This window comes from Thrips palmi, unplaced genomic scaffold (genome assembly GCF_012932325.1).
Source record: "Thrips palmi isolate BJ-2018 unplaced genomic scaffold, TpBJ-2018v1 HiC_scaffold_15, whole genome shotgun sequence".
Taxonomy (NCBI): domain Eukaryota; kingdom Metazoa; phylum Arthropoda; class Insecta; order Thysanoptera; family Thripidae; genus Thrips; species Thrips palmi.
Window position 1 is genome coordinate 13,596,783 of NW_023144624.1, and position 12,635 is coordinate 13,609,417.

The following is a 12,635-nucleotide window of genomic DNA, read 5'->3' on the forward strand; positions in this document are numbered from 1 at the left end:
CCACCAATGGATTCCTCGTTCGGAGAGCAATCCATAGGTGGGGTCACACGTTCGGTTCGAGTCCCATTTAGTCACTCTGGGGCTCAAAACGCGTCCGGGATTTTGACCGCCTCCGCCGGTCTTCTGGCCCACTGTGCGCCTGCACCGCCTGCCTCGATGCAGACGCGTCGAGACAAATAGCTAATGGCCGGCGCCGGGCTTGGAACCAGGTACCAGACGAGCATGACGACGCGGACGCTGAGCACGATCGTGTCGGTGCAGCCCAAGGACTCGTCGGGGGGCTCGGGCGAGACCCGGGAGCAGGTGGTGACGCGGCTCGTGCTCGGCATGCAGGAGTCCCTCCCCGCCGACTACGACCCCTTCCAAGTCTCGCAGAGGCAAGCGCCTGCAAGCGCCTCACCCTTCCCTCCCTCTCCTTCTCTGTCTGGCCCACTTCTCATGCTCCGATTTGGCGCCGGCCCGCAGGCTCAAGGCCATGAACCACCTGGCGCCCATGAACATCTTCCTGCGGCAGGAGATCGACCGCATGCAGAAGGTGATCGGCACGGTCCGGAACACGCTCAAGGACCTGCTGCTGGCCATCGAGGGCACCATCATCATGAGCGAGGCAGGCACCCATGGCGGTTGCGGCGGGTCCGCTTCCCTGGCGACGGATTCAGCAACCAAACCTCGGCATTTTATTCTCTATTATTTGTCTGCAGTCGCTCCGTGACGCGCTGGACAACATTTTCGACGCGCGCGTGCCCACCTCGTGGAAGCGCGGCTCCTGGGAGTCGTCCACGCTGGGCTTCTGGTACGCGGAGCTCATCGAGAGGAACCAGCAGTTCTCCTCCTGGCTGCACGACGGCCGGCCCAACATGTTCTGGATGACGGGCTTCTTCAACCCCACCGGTCAGTGCGCGAAGCAATCTTGGCGACTGCACTGAAAGTGTCACCTGTTTAACGCTGTCTTGGCGGCAGGCTTCCTGACCGCAATGCGGCAAGAGCTGACGCGCAACCACAAGGGCTGGGCGCTGGACCAGGTGGTCGTCACCAACACCGTCACCAAGTACACCAAGGAGGAGTGGAAGCCGGCGCCGGTGAGTACAGCACCGCGTGTGGACGCCGTGCGCGGCCGTCGTGGACCTGAAGGCCGTGCTTGTGCCCCCGCAGAAGGAGGAGGGCGTGGCCGTGTACGGGCTGTTCCTGGAGGGCGCGCAGTGGGACAAGCGGTCCGGCAGGCTGGTCGAGTCGCACGCCAAGACCATCTACTCCGCCATGCCCGTCATCGGCATCTCCGCCGGCCTGGTCACGGCGCCGCGCGACCCCAAGCTCTACATGGTGAGCCTCCCCGCCTCCGCGCGCAGCAGACGCCCCGAGACAGGAAGCGGCCGCGGCCGCCCCGGTGACCCTGGAGCTGGTGTTGCGGCCCCGCGTCAAGGGCACGGCCACTCGGGTGCGACAGAGACGCGCTGCGTTCAACTTGGCGGGCCGTCTTCACCTGACATGCCTAATTGGCCACATCCCCCTCCTCGCTCGGAGTGCGCCGCTCTGACCCTCCTCGGAGGAGGCCGTCGGCAGGGTGCGGCAGTCCCTCGCTCCTCCACTCGGTGGTGCTTCACTGCTAGACCGACACCCGCGTCGCGCCCCGCCTCGTCCTGGCTGTGTATCAGTGTACCCGCGCGCCACCCCGCGACCGTGTCGCTCTCCTCCCAAAAGTAAGCCGCCGCCATCGTCTCGCCGCGCGTGCGGGCAACCCAGCGCCTCTCTTTCTCGGCCGCGCAGTGCCGCCCTGTCTGTCTCTCTCTCTTTCTCCGTGTTTGCCGAGGACTCGCCGTTTATCTCGCTCTGAAGGTGCAAGGCCCCGATTCGGGGAAACGCGGGGATTCGAACCCAGTCTCTGGAGGGCGTGGCACGGCGTGGCACGCCCGCTGGGACGGATGTCCTGCACGGCCCTGGAACGAGAACGAAGGACGCGACGTTCGTTGTGGGGTCTGCGCTTTCAAAACCATTCATTGTTTGCAAAACTGTACCTCTATTTTAACCAATAATTCTGCCGAGCTTGCATTTTCCTCGTCGATGACATGCTGCGGCCACAATAATAATTACAGTTGTTGAAATGCCCCGCGTCAGCTGGTGTTGGCGCTGTGTGCAGATAACGATGAGGTTCTCTCTTCTCTCTTCTCTCTCTCTCTCTCTTTGGCGCAGACTGCGGTGTAGCGTCAATCACTCGCACTCGGTCGCTAACCTGAACACAATCGGCGACAGGACGGCAACGCTCGCCACGCCAATCCTCAATGAGAAAAAAACAGAAAAGAAGCCTTTTTCTGAGCGAAAAATGTCGTGATGTGATCTTTCCAATTAATTGTGTATTACTTTGCTATAGTGATTTTGTTGTTGTTGTTTTTTTTTTTCTGAAAAACAAATAGCCCGAGGGGGCAACCACTCTAGAAATCTTGTGTCCCCTTAGCGCTAGAAATCTCTGAGAAATCTGATATCTTGCCCCCAAAAAGGCTAAAAACAAGCTAATTTTAGGCGGAATATCAGTAAAAATCTTGCGAAATTCGACGAAATCTTTAGCCTTAAGAAATCTTGTGTCCCCAAACATCCAATGTGGTTGCCCCCTCGAAATAGCCTGTGTGCAAGTGAGTGAAGGGTGACCCTGTCTCGCTATCACCTCACCCTTTTTCGCTTTGCCTGTCCCAGTGCCCGGTCTACAAGAAGCCGCGGCGGACCGACTTGACATTCATTACCAACCTCTGGCTGACAAGCCAGAAATCGCCCGATCACTGGGTGCTGCGCGGTGTTGCCATGCTATGCGACACCAAATGAAGCTGCTGGTGCTGCTGTTCCTCTTCCTGGCCTTCATCTTCATCTGCTACCTCGTGTTCCTCAACTACCACGACAAGGGCTACGTCAAGCCGGCCAAGAAGCAGCCCGCGTAGTGCGCGACCCAGCACTCTCTACATTGGCTGTGAATGCAACGTTTCTTTTCTGTTTTTTTTTTTCTTTTTTTATGTGGAGAAGGAACGTACATGGAAAGGTTGTCACTGTGTTTGTACAATTATTGTTATGGCTGGGTACCTCTAGCCTGTTACACTTTTTTAAGAGTATTATGTAGATAACGCAGTTTTGTTAAGACTTATTCGTGTTGGTTGTGAAATATTGAAATATATGTCGCAGGTTTGTGTATACAAGTACACAGGTGAAATAGAATGAAGCCTCCGTTTTAAAATAAGAGTTTATTCTACGTGTGAAAAAATATGATTAATTAAATATTTAATATATCACAGTTGCTTTCTTGGACTTAAAGTTGATTTGTTCCCAGTTAAAATTCCAACTGAGCTTCGCTCTCCAGGTTCATCAGTCGTTACTAGGCGGTTTCCACTGAGCCGGTGTCCGCCGCAGAGTCGGCAGTGGCTTGCGGGACCACGTGGTAGTCCGTGCTGCACGTGTCGGCTGCAACGAGGGAACGCCACTGTAGTGTACTTCGTCGCTTCCCCGCGACCACTGACTCCTCTGGACGCGGACCTACCTGTGGGTTTGCTGGGCACCTTCAGGAAGAACAGGTGGATGACGGAGTGCGCGATGCCGCAGCACAGCGCCAGCCCGCTGTACATCAGGAACGACCAGGAGCCGCCGAACCACCTGTACAGTGCACCCCCCGCCAGGCTGCCGACGGCGTAGCCTGGAAAGCACCACAAAATTATTGTTGTTATTTCTTTGGGGGGGGGAAGTTGTCGTATTGATAGGCTGTTGTTGTTGTTGGGTACCGACCGAAGCCGTCGTCCATGCCGGCCACGAGGCCCTGCATGGTGGCCGAGGTGCCGGGCGGCGCGACGGCGCTGGCGTACGCCACGATGGTGGTGTAGCACAGGGCGAAGGACGGGCCCTGCAGGAACAGCTCGGTGGGCAGCAGCCACCACGGGTTGGTGGCCAGCGAGATGAGTCCCAGGCGCAGCGCGTAGAACACGAAGCTCAGCGACAGGCAGTGCTCGTAGCCGATCTTCTCGATGATTTTGCCTGCGAGACAGTTGGGCGAAATGTCAGTGCGCTGGGCTCGAGCGCCTGCGAGCTGCGGATAGGCAAGCCTGTTACGCACGCATGTGCGGCGGGTTTGGCTACCCTGGACTCTGCGGGCGCCTGCGGGTTCAGGTTTGGCTATCCCGTAATGCCCACGTGTGTGGCGGGCTTGCCTACCCTGGACTCTGCGGGCGCCTGCGATCTGTGGTAGGCAATCCTGTTATGCCCGCGTGTAAGGCGAGCTTGCCTACCCCAGGCGCCGGCGGGCTGCGGGTATGCAATCCCGTTACGCCCGCGTGTGTGGCGGGCTTGCCTACCCTGGACTCTGCAGGCGCCTGCGAGCTGCGGGTGGGCAATCCTGTTACGCGCGCGTGTGCGGCGGGCTTGCCTACCCTGGACTCTGCAGGCGCCTGCGAGCTGCGGGTGGGCAATCCTGTTACGCACGCGTGTGCGGCGGGCTTGCCTACCCTGGACTCTGCGGGCGCCTGCGGCTGCGCGTAGGCAATCCTGTTACGCACGCGTGTGCGGCGGGCTTGCCTACCCCGGACTCTGCGGGCGCCGCCACCTGTTGAGCGTGTGCGGCGGGCTGCCTACCCCGCCGCGGCCTGCGGTGCCGTAGGCAATCCTGTTAAGCACGCGTTTGCGGCGGGCTTGCCTACCCCAGCCCCCGCAGGCGCTCTCTGTCGGAGGCTCTGCCCGTTGGTCGGCCTACCCGCGTAGGAGAAGAAGATGACCTCGCCGCCCAGCGTCTCCGCCGCGATGACGAGGCCCTCGATGAGCTTGACGTGCGCCATGGCCCCGGACGTCTGCGCCAGGTCCTCCAGGTACCAGAACATGAAGTAGATGATGAAGCTGTCGCATATCCCGGCGAACGTGGCGAAGACGAGGAAGACGACGATGTGGCGGTGCTTGAGGAGACTCGCCACGTCGCCGATGATGCTCTCAGACTTGGGCAGTTTCGGCAGCTGTCGAACGCAAGAATGATTGTGAACGAATCCAGCGAATGGATGGGGGTTAGAATGGACCCGTGGCTGTCCCGGGCGGTACCTTGAGCCGAGTGCACGTGAAGATGTCAATGAGGCCGAAGGCGAGCGTGAGCAGGAACGCGGGGGCGTAGTTCTTCATGGCGGCGTCCGGGGAGTACAGGTCGATGACGTAGCCCGCCAGGAGCGCAGACAGACCGAACCCTATCGCTCCAAACACGCGCTGTTTTCCATATCCCATTTCTCCCCCGTCGCCTGGCGGCAAAAGGAAGAAAACAAACATTGATTTATGCTTTTGTGCTTCCACCGGACGCTTGTCCGCGTGGTGGCGCGCGGGGTCGCCGTCGTCGTCGCCTCCGCGTACCCAGGACGTCGAAGCAGATGGCGTCGCTGATGCTGTTGGCCACGTTGTAGCCGATGCTGCCCAGCGACATGAGGAGCACGAAGCTCCAGAAGGTGGCCGTCGAGTACAGGTGGTTGGGGTCCTCGTGGGTCGGCTCGCAGAGCACGTCGAACTGCTGGCGCGCGTCGCTGCCGCAGGACTCGGCGCCCCACTGCATGCCGGAGATGGCGGCGCAGACCTCCGGGGCGAGGGCGGGCCGCGTGTCCAGGGGCTGCAGCAGCGGGCTCGCCGACCACGCGCACTCGAAGGCCGTCGTCGCGTTCTTATCTGGCAGAGTCTGGGTAGCACCGCGATAGCGAGCGTTAGCGAACGCCGTTTAAACGTCGCGGGATACAGCATTTTATTGGCGCAATTACCTTGCATTACCTCATTTTTACATGAAATGATATCATGGCAGGTGGCCCCTCGGATGGCGAAGGGGCGGACTTTGACGGCGGGGACAAAGTACAGTAAAATGTGGGAGCCGCACATAATGCAAATCAAGGTCATGAATAGTAACTTTCGCTGGCTCTGTAACGAACAGAAGAGAGGCTTTAGTCTTGATCCGGCACCTACCTGGAGTGAAGGCTTTGGACTTGCCGATGGCTTTAGGAGGGCCCCACCTGGAAATAGTCAGCCAGGTAGCCAAACGCCGGTTTGGCAACGAGGAATAGGAGTGGCAAAACGGCTGAAATAGTGCCCATCACTATTTCGGAAATCCCCAGCTGCTTCCCGAAGACGATGGTGAACGGCAGAATGGGCCCCATGGCTGCAACAACAAACGGCCCCGTCTTACTACTGTACAGTCGGTTGGGTACAGTAGCCTCTACTTTGTCGCGACTTACACGCCATGAAGAAGAAGAAGTGCGCCTTCACGGGCAGCAGTTTGTAATTAACTTTCACCATGTTTGCGGCTTCGACTGTTTCTGACTCTTCAGTTTGAAAGTCGCGCCTCACCGGCTTCCCGAGTTCCTCCGATTATCTGAAAATAACGAAATAACGTGTTCATGAGAGTGTGCGCGAAGCGCGCTGGCACGCCTCGCCGGCCCTTCGCCCCCCCCTCGGTGTCCGAGCCCCGCGCAGCCCCGCCCGCGCCAGGCAGCCCGGTCGGTGACTGGCTTGTGTTGACGACGCCGGCCTCGCACCCCGGTCACCGATCGCCCCGAAACGCCAAACACTCCGACCGAACACAGCGCCACACGGCGCCACGCGGACGCGTTGGGAGTCTCTAACGACATCTCTCCTTTGGGTCAGCAAAGGACCCCGGATTAGCACCGTTTGACACACACATGAACACGTACCGACACGTACGCGCACACACACACACACACACACACACACACACCACTGCACGACCTTACCCGTTTGACCTTCCGCGGCGGCGACGCGGCACTGCTGGCAGCTGTTGGGCTTGACGCCTCGTTTGACGCTGTCGCGTTAAGCCTAACCTAGCCCAAGGCGCGTGGCCGGGGACGCGGCGGGGGACGTGTCGGGGGACAGCGCGCGGCGTGAGGCGGCCTTATCCAGCCGTCCGGGTTGTCCGGGTTGTCGTGGCGCGGAGTCCTCCAGGCCTCCAGGCTTGCCTCCAGGCGGGCCGCGACGCACTCCAGTCTAGTTTGGAGCGAGGTGAGGCGCGCACTGAGAGCACGGCGAGCACGCATGGCGGTTACCGTTACGATGGCCCTCGAGAGCGCCGCGGCCAGCCCGCCAGTCCGGCAGCGCGCCGGGCCGGCAGACGACGCGGACGCGGGGCGCACCAGGGAAGGGACCAGGGCGCGCCTCGACGGGTTTACGACGATAAGGAGCGGGGCGGGCCGCGTGCGGAGCGGGCGGGGCGGGGCCGGGGCGGGGTGCGGCGCGGCGAGGCAGGGCGGCCTCTCGGACGCAGCCTCATCCTCGAATCTGTCCGGACGGCCCGGCCGCCAGCATGCCGGCTGGCCTGGGCTGGCCGCAGGCCGACAGACTGGCCGAGGTACTCTCCGATACGGGACAAGCGCCTTGACGGCTTGCAGCCGCTTGCCGGTCGACGGCCAAGTGCAACTCGCAGTTTGCGGTCCGAGTCGGAGGGCGGAGGGCGGAGGCATGGCGCAGCGCGGGCCTGCCCGTCTCGAATTGCAGGTTGGAGCGAGGCTGGGCCGGGCCGCTGACGAGAACACCGCGGGAAACAGAAATAAGTCGGGTGGAATTCCCTCGGCCAGTGCGTCGGGCGTCGCGCGGTGGCTCTGGGCCGCCGGCCTCCGCCCTTGCTCGTTCTGCCTTAATTAGGTCCACTGGGCCGTGTTAGGCAGCGCTCTGGCAGCGCTTAGCCCGCTGGGCCCGGCTGAACGCGTCCTAAGCCTGCGGTGCCCACTCGCCCGCCGCGCAGACAGGCAGGCAGGCGGAGGCACCACCACGGCTGCGACGAGGCCCGCCCGCCGCCATCACTATGCGACCGGGGCTGCGCTCACACTGGCAAGCATGCACGCCGGGTCACGGCGGGTGACAATTTTAACACGGTAGCTACCGGTAGCGGCCGGGCGGGTGCCTGTCAGGCACCGTGAACTCACTCTGGGGTTGACACCAGCCTGTCGGGGCCCGTCACCATCTCGGTGCACGTGGCGGGCGAGGACGCGAGGACGCTCAGCGACTGATAGTCGAGTACAACTGCAGCAGACAGCAGACAGCCGGGCGTGGAGGCCCCCCGTCCCGCCGTGGCATGGCCGTAGCCGCATAGCCCGTGCATGTTGTGTTGCTAACCGCACCACAGAAGGCTCACGGTGGCTAAAAGAATCCCCCGTCGTCGGTACCCCGCGCGCAAGCCGCAGGCAGGCGGCGATACCCCTCGCTGACTCATGTGCACGCGCGCAGGGAGTATCGACGGACTATTCTGCCGATAAGTGAGTTGCGGTGGCTGTATTCGCAGGAAACAGCAGCAGACAGCACAGTGCAGCACCTAACCTGCCGACTGGCTGGTCTGCAGAGTAATATTTATGCTCTTTCAAAGAAATAGTTTTATGACAGCAATGTTGCGTGGTAGATTATTGTCTGGCCTGATAAGGCTATCTTCTTCCTGTGTTGTTCCTTCTCCAGGTTTGTTTAAAATTATTGTTGTGATAATTTTGTTTGTATTGGTTTGTATTGAACCATTTTGTACTGTGAGTTTTGTAATGGAAATTTATGTTCTAGCTCCATCGAGCTCTGTCAACAGTCCTGATGTTGACAGTGATGGAACTAGTGATGCAAACAAGGATCTTGCAGTGGACGAAACGTGGATCCCTTCAAACAACAAGCATTATGTTAAAAAGAAAAAGATTACTCGTCCTCGTTTTGCTATGCTGCTTTCCTTCCATGGTTCAAACTATTATGGGATGCAATTGTGAGTACTATTATGTCCGAAGCAAATTAAATGGGCTAGTGTAAAAAAAGTTTAATTTGTCTGCGCTTGTTTCATTTTAGCAATTCACATGGCCCTGCAATTGAAAACATACTGTTTGATGCGTTTATCAAAATTGGTCTTCTACCTGAGGAGAAAATACGGGCTGCTAGATATTATCTAGATTATCAACGAGCATCTCGAACAGATAGAGGTGTATCTGCTTTGAGGCAGGTCGTTTCATTAAGAATAAGTAAGTTGTGAAGATTTTACTTACTTCTACCAGCATATTAGGATACATGCTTTCAATTTCCTTCTTCTTCCAGCTAAGGGTTTTAACATCGATGGTATAAATGAATTTTTGCCTGATGATATACGTGTCCTTGGAATTAAACCTGTTGATATGATTTTTGATGCCCAAACCTGGTGTACTGCCAGAACTTACAGTTATATCATGCCAACTTATGCACTGCGTTACTTTGACAAAAGTTGGAATGACTGTCACAAATATCGCATTGATTCGCTTTCAGTTTTGAAAGCAAGTCAGATATTTGAAATGTTTAGAGGAACTCACCATTTTCACAACTACACTGAAAAAATGTAAGATTCAATTTGTAACATTGTTCCCTTTTAATTACTATAGGTAAAGTATCAACTATTAATGAGAACTGATTTTTGCAGAGATATCTGGGATCAGAGATCTCAAAGGAAAATAAACGACACAGAAGTCTCAAATCCTTTCTTGATGGGTGAAGTTGAAATGATTGAATTCAAACTTACAGGTATTTTATTAGATAAAAACATGAACATGCTAAATTGGTCCATAAGCCTGTTCTAACTTTCCATAAATTGATATTTCTAGGTCAAAGCTTTATGCTTCATCAGATTAGAAGGATGATTGGGATGGTAATAGCAATAATGCGAGGGAAGGCAACATTTTCCATGTTACAAGAAACTTTGGAGCACCCTATGATGCCAGCACCTACAGCCCCAGCATTAGGCCTCCTCTTAGAAAAGGTAAGTACTAATATCTATATTGATTGATATTCCCTCTATTTATCATCTATCATTCACTTATCCTACAGCTTACTTTTCTAACATTGTATCCTCCCTTAGCAACATTTTGATAGCTACAATAAGAGTCGTAAGACCACAATGCCTTTGGAATGGGATGAGTATGATGATGAGGTGGAGAAGTTCAAACTGGAAAAAATAGTGCCATACATGGTGAAGGTGGAACTAGAACAAAAGCAGTATCCTTTTCAGGTCATGAGTTTTAACTTTTTTGGTCTACTTCAGGGTTTGTTAATTGCAATAACTTCCTTAACCTTTAGCAGTATGGAGACTTATTTGGACCGTAAGATGAGGAGACATAGTTTTAAAGGAAATGACTTGAGCTCGAAAATGCGGCAAGTTGGCAAATGGGACAACACTGAAGATTTGGAAAAATTACTTAAAGGTGATGAGGATGACAGTTCGAAAGAAAAGTAAAATTGGATATTAGAAATATTTTTATTAATAAAAATGTACACAACTCATGTCTTATCTGGCTTAGACTAAAATGAAACAGATTTTACTTTTTTGTTTTTAACAACCATTTAACAGTACATTGAAAGTCACACAGAATCTTGGGAGACTAGCTGCATAGTTTTCTCCTTGTAAACATTACTTTCTCGTATGGCATCTAATAAATACAGTAAGTTTTGCTCTACACTTTAAAAAAAAGACAACACATCACTTGGTTGCACCATTTATCACAGAACCAGGAAACAATATGTCCATCAGGCTATGAAACTATATGTTGTACAGACTGATGGCCACAATCTTAAATGACTTACAAGCCACTTGGCCATCTGAACCAGAGTGTGCAATAATTAACTAAGGACCCTAAAAGGGGAAGGGTTTCTTTGACAAGAAAAAGTTAGAGCAAATTCACCTGCCACTTGGCCATCTTAACCAGAGTATGCAGTAAAGAAACCTAGCTACTAACAAAAGAAATTTTAAAACTTGTGTTTTCTTTGTGATGAATCAAATACCACTTGGCCATCTCAACCAGAGTGTACATAATATAATAAAGCAACTTGAATGATTTAATGAAAAATATGCTAGACAGTTATAAAATTTGATCAGAGTAAATAAAAAGAGTTACTGGAAATTTAGAAGTGAAAAATCACAACTAAACATCTAAAATGACAGATTATCCAGACAGCTTGTTGAAGAGGTACTCGTCAAAGAGGAACATGGAGAGGCTAGAATCAGAAGACTTCAGAAGGTTCTTCAGGTCTGAGGTGTGACCAGCAAGGTTGCGGATAGTATCAGCCTGCTTCTCAATGAAGTTCTCCTCCAAGTAGTGAGTAAGCTGTAAAATTAATAAAGAAGTACGTCAGAAAGTTGCACCCCGGATAGATAGAAGTGCTGGTGTGAATTTACTTGAAACCACTCACCTCAGCATCATGGTGCTTAGGATCCTTGGCAGAGCAAGTGTGATGAATGTGGAATGCCTCTTCAGCAAGGGACTTCTGGATGTCAAGAGCACGTGCCAGACTGCCAAGCTCATGAAGTTCATAAACTTCCTTCTTCGCAGGCTGAGAGCAATCAACAACATTTGTTACACCTTTGTACAGAGTTCACCTTTTAACAATCAAAGGAACCAGTGTAATTTACCTCATTGGCCAGATTGTCGGCCTCTCGGTAGTTGAAGTTCATCTTGCCACCTCGCTTGGTCATGTGCTTGATGAGACCCAAAGATGCCTCCCAGTTTTGGTCAGAGAGGATGCGGTAGAGCTTCTCAAAACCGGGGCGGTTGGCCTCGTAGCTTCCAAAATGGGTAGACTGTTAACAATTTTTAAAAGAAAATTAGCGATCAGGATGGACACACAAAACACAATGAAGATAGCCCAATCATAGTTCGGTGAAGACATACCATGAGCAGATACTGGAAACTGCGAGTGATGTGGGTGTTGACGTAGTTGGACAGTTGCTCCATGGCGCTGGCAGCACCACCGTAGACCGCATTGCAGTTGGGGATAGCAACTGCCTCATCTGCAAAGACGAAAACCCTGCTCAGCAAATGCAACAGTTTCAGCGAACCACCAAACTGGGATAGTGCATTGTCACAAACCTGCGCTGCTGCTGCACTTCATGTTGACATCTCCGTAGCAGAAGCTGCCGGTCTCGGCACTGGCCAGGGCCACCAGGAGGGCCGCGGCCACGAAACAGAACAGACCCTTCATTGTCTTGACTCACGAACTGACGCCTTGACGCCTGCAACAAAAGCACAAGCTACTTAGGGCCACGTCCCCGACGCCCCGTCCGCGACGCGACGCGCGGGGCGACACCAACGCATCCATTTGGAAGAAGCGTGACAAGTCGCGGTGCGTGATGATCAACTTGGCAAAAATCTCGTGGAAAACAGGCGAGCGACAAAACGCAAACATCACGACGGCCAGGTTAGGCCAGCGACACCGACAGGGCGGCCGCGACACGGGGCGGGCGAGTTTGACGATTCCCAGGGCGCAGGAGTCAGGACGCGTTGGGCGATCGTCAAAGCGGAGAGCCTTACCGAGATGATGAGTCAAAGAGAACACTGACGACTGAGCGAAAAGACGACTCGCACTGAGCTCGTTGCACCACCCGTGGATCGCAGCGCAGCTCACTCTCGACTGTGCTTTGTTTGGGGCTATCAGGAAAACAAGTCACATGACCAGGGTACTTCCCCACCCAAAAGCCCGCCCACCCATCGACATTTTCCCGCCGAAGTCGCGAACCCATTTCTCCGCTCACTCAGCGATTTTCCAAAGCGCGCGATTGGGCCTCATTTTTACCAATCGCCGGTTCCGGTTTTCACCAAAACTTCTGGTTAAATCGAACAACCGGCGAGCGGCGTGCGAGGAAACTTTTGTCCCGGACTGTCACA

The 12,635-nt window shown here is 54.6% G+C and overlaps 4 protein-coding genes across 7 annotated transcripts in view; 2 read left to right on the top strand and 2 right to left on the bottom strand.

The window, feature by feature from the left end:
* LOC117641283 (dynein heavy chain 8, axonemal-like) overlaps positions 1-3,285 on the top strand; it is a 25,041-nt gene extending 21,756 nt beyond the window's left edge. Inside the window, exons 62-67 of the mRNA XM_034378466.1 lie at positions 210-377; positions 466-607; positions 702-891; positions 961-1,079; positions 1,153-1,320; positions 2,686-3,285. Of these exons, the coding sequence (XP_034234357.1) occupies positions 210-377; positions 466-607; positions 702-891; positions 961-1,079; positions 1,153-1,320; positions 2,686-2,811 (913 nt within the window). The 3' untranslated portion in view covers positions 2,812-3,285. The remainder of the gene's footprint in view (positions 1-209; positions 378-465; positions 608-701; positions 892-960; positions 1,080-1,152; positions 1,321-2,685) is intronic.
* Positions 3,207-8,039, bottom strand: LOC117641850 (major facilitator superfamily domain-containing protein 6). 2 transcript variants are annotated; one of them, XM_034379541.1, is made up of 10 exons: positions 7,914-8,039; positions 6,213-6,349; positions 5,991-6,136; positions 5,755-5,898; positions 5,350-5,665; positions 5,050-5,240; positions 4,715-4,967; positions 3,757-4,002; positions 3,515-3,667; positions 3,207-3,438 (listed from the first exon to the last, which is right to left on the bottom strand). In XM_034379541.1, exons 2-10 carry the CDS (start codon positions 6,271-6,273, stop codon positions 3,353-3,355), a joined length of 1,596 nt encoding a protein of 531 aa, XP_034235432.1. In that variant the 5' UTR covers positions 6,274-6,349; positions 7,914-8,039; the 3' UTR covers positions 3,207-3,352. The 2 variants fall into 2 exon arrangements, with proteins under 2 accessions (XP_034235432.1, XP_034235433.1); XM_034379542.1 differs by lacking the exon at positions 7,914-8,039 and adding an exon at positions 6,729-7,067.
* On the top strand, positions 7,913-10,286 carry LOC117641851 (tRNA pseudouridine synthase 1-like). Of its 3 annotated transcripts, none has more exons than XR_004587504.1 (8): positions 7,922-8,436; positions 8,533-8,722; positions 8,803-8,972; positions 9,046-9,319; positions 9,401-9,501; positions 9,582-9,736; positions 9,805-9,972; positions 10,057-10,068. XR_004587504.1 is itself a non-coding variant. In XM_034379543.1 (8 exons), exons 1-8 carry the CDS (start codon positions 8,337-8,339, stop codon positions 10,208-10,210), a joined length of 1,281 nt encoding a protein of 426 aa, XP_034235434.1. In that variant the 5' UTR covers positions 7,930-8,336; the 3' UTR covers positions 10,211-10,286. The 3 variants fall into 3 exon arrangements, 2 of the variants coding, with proteins under 2 accessions (XP_034235435.1, XP_034235434.1); XM_034379543.1 differs by having other exon boundaries at positions 7,930-8,436; positions 9,836-9,972; positions 10,057-10,286; XM_034379544.1 differs by lacking the exon at positions 9,805-9,972 and having other exon boundaries at positions 7,913-8,436; positions 10,019-10,286.
* A 500-nt stretch (positions 10,287-10,786) lies between these two features.
* On the bottom strand, positions 10,787-12,442 carry LOC117641852 (soma ferritin). Its single transcript, XM_034379545.1, has 6 exons — positions 12,282-12,442; positions 11,841-11,983; positions 11,643-11,761; positions 11,384-11,551; positions 11,164-11,304; positions 10,787-11,078 (listed from the first exon to the last, which is right to left on the bottom strand). The coding sequence occupies exons 2-6, from the start codon at positions 11,950-11,952 to the stop codon at positions 10,917-10,919; spliced, it is 702 nt and encodes a 233-aa protein (XP_034235436.1). The 5' UTR covers positions 11,953-11,983; positions 12,282-12,442; the 3' UTR covers positions 10,787-10,916.
* Between the last annotated feature and the right edge of the window lie 193 nt (positions 12,443-12,635).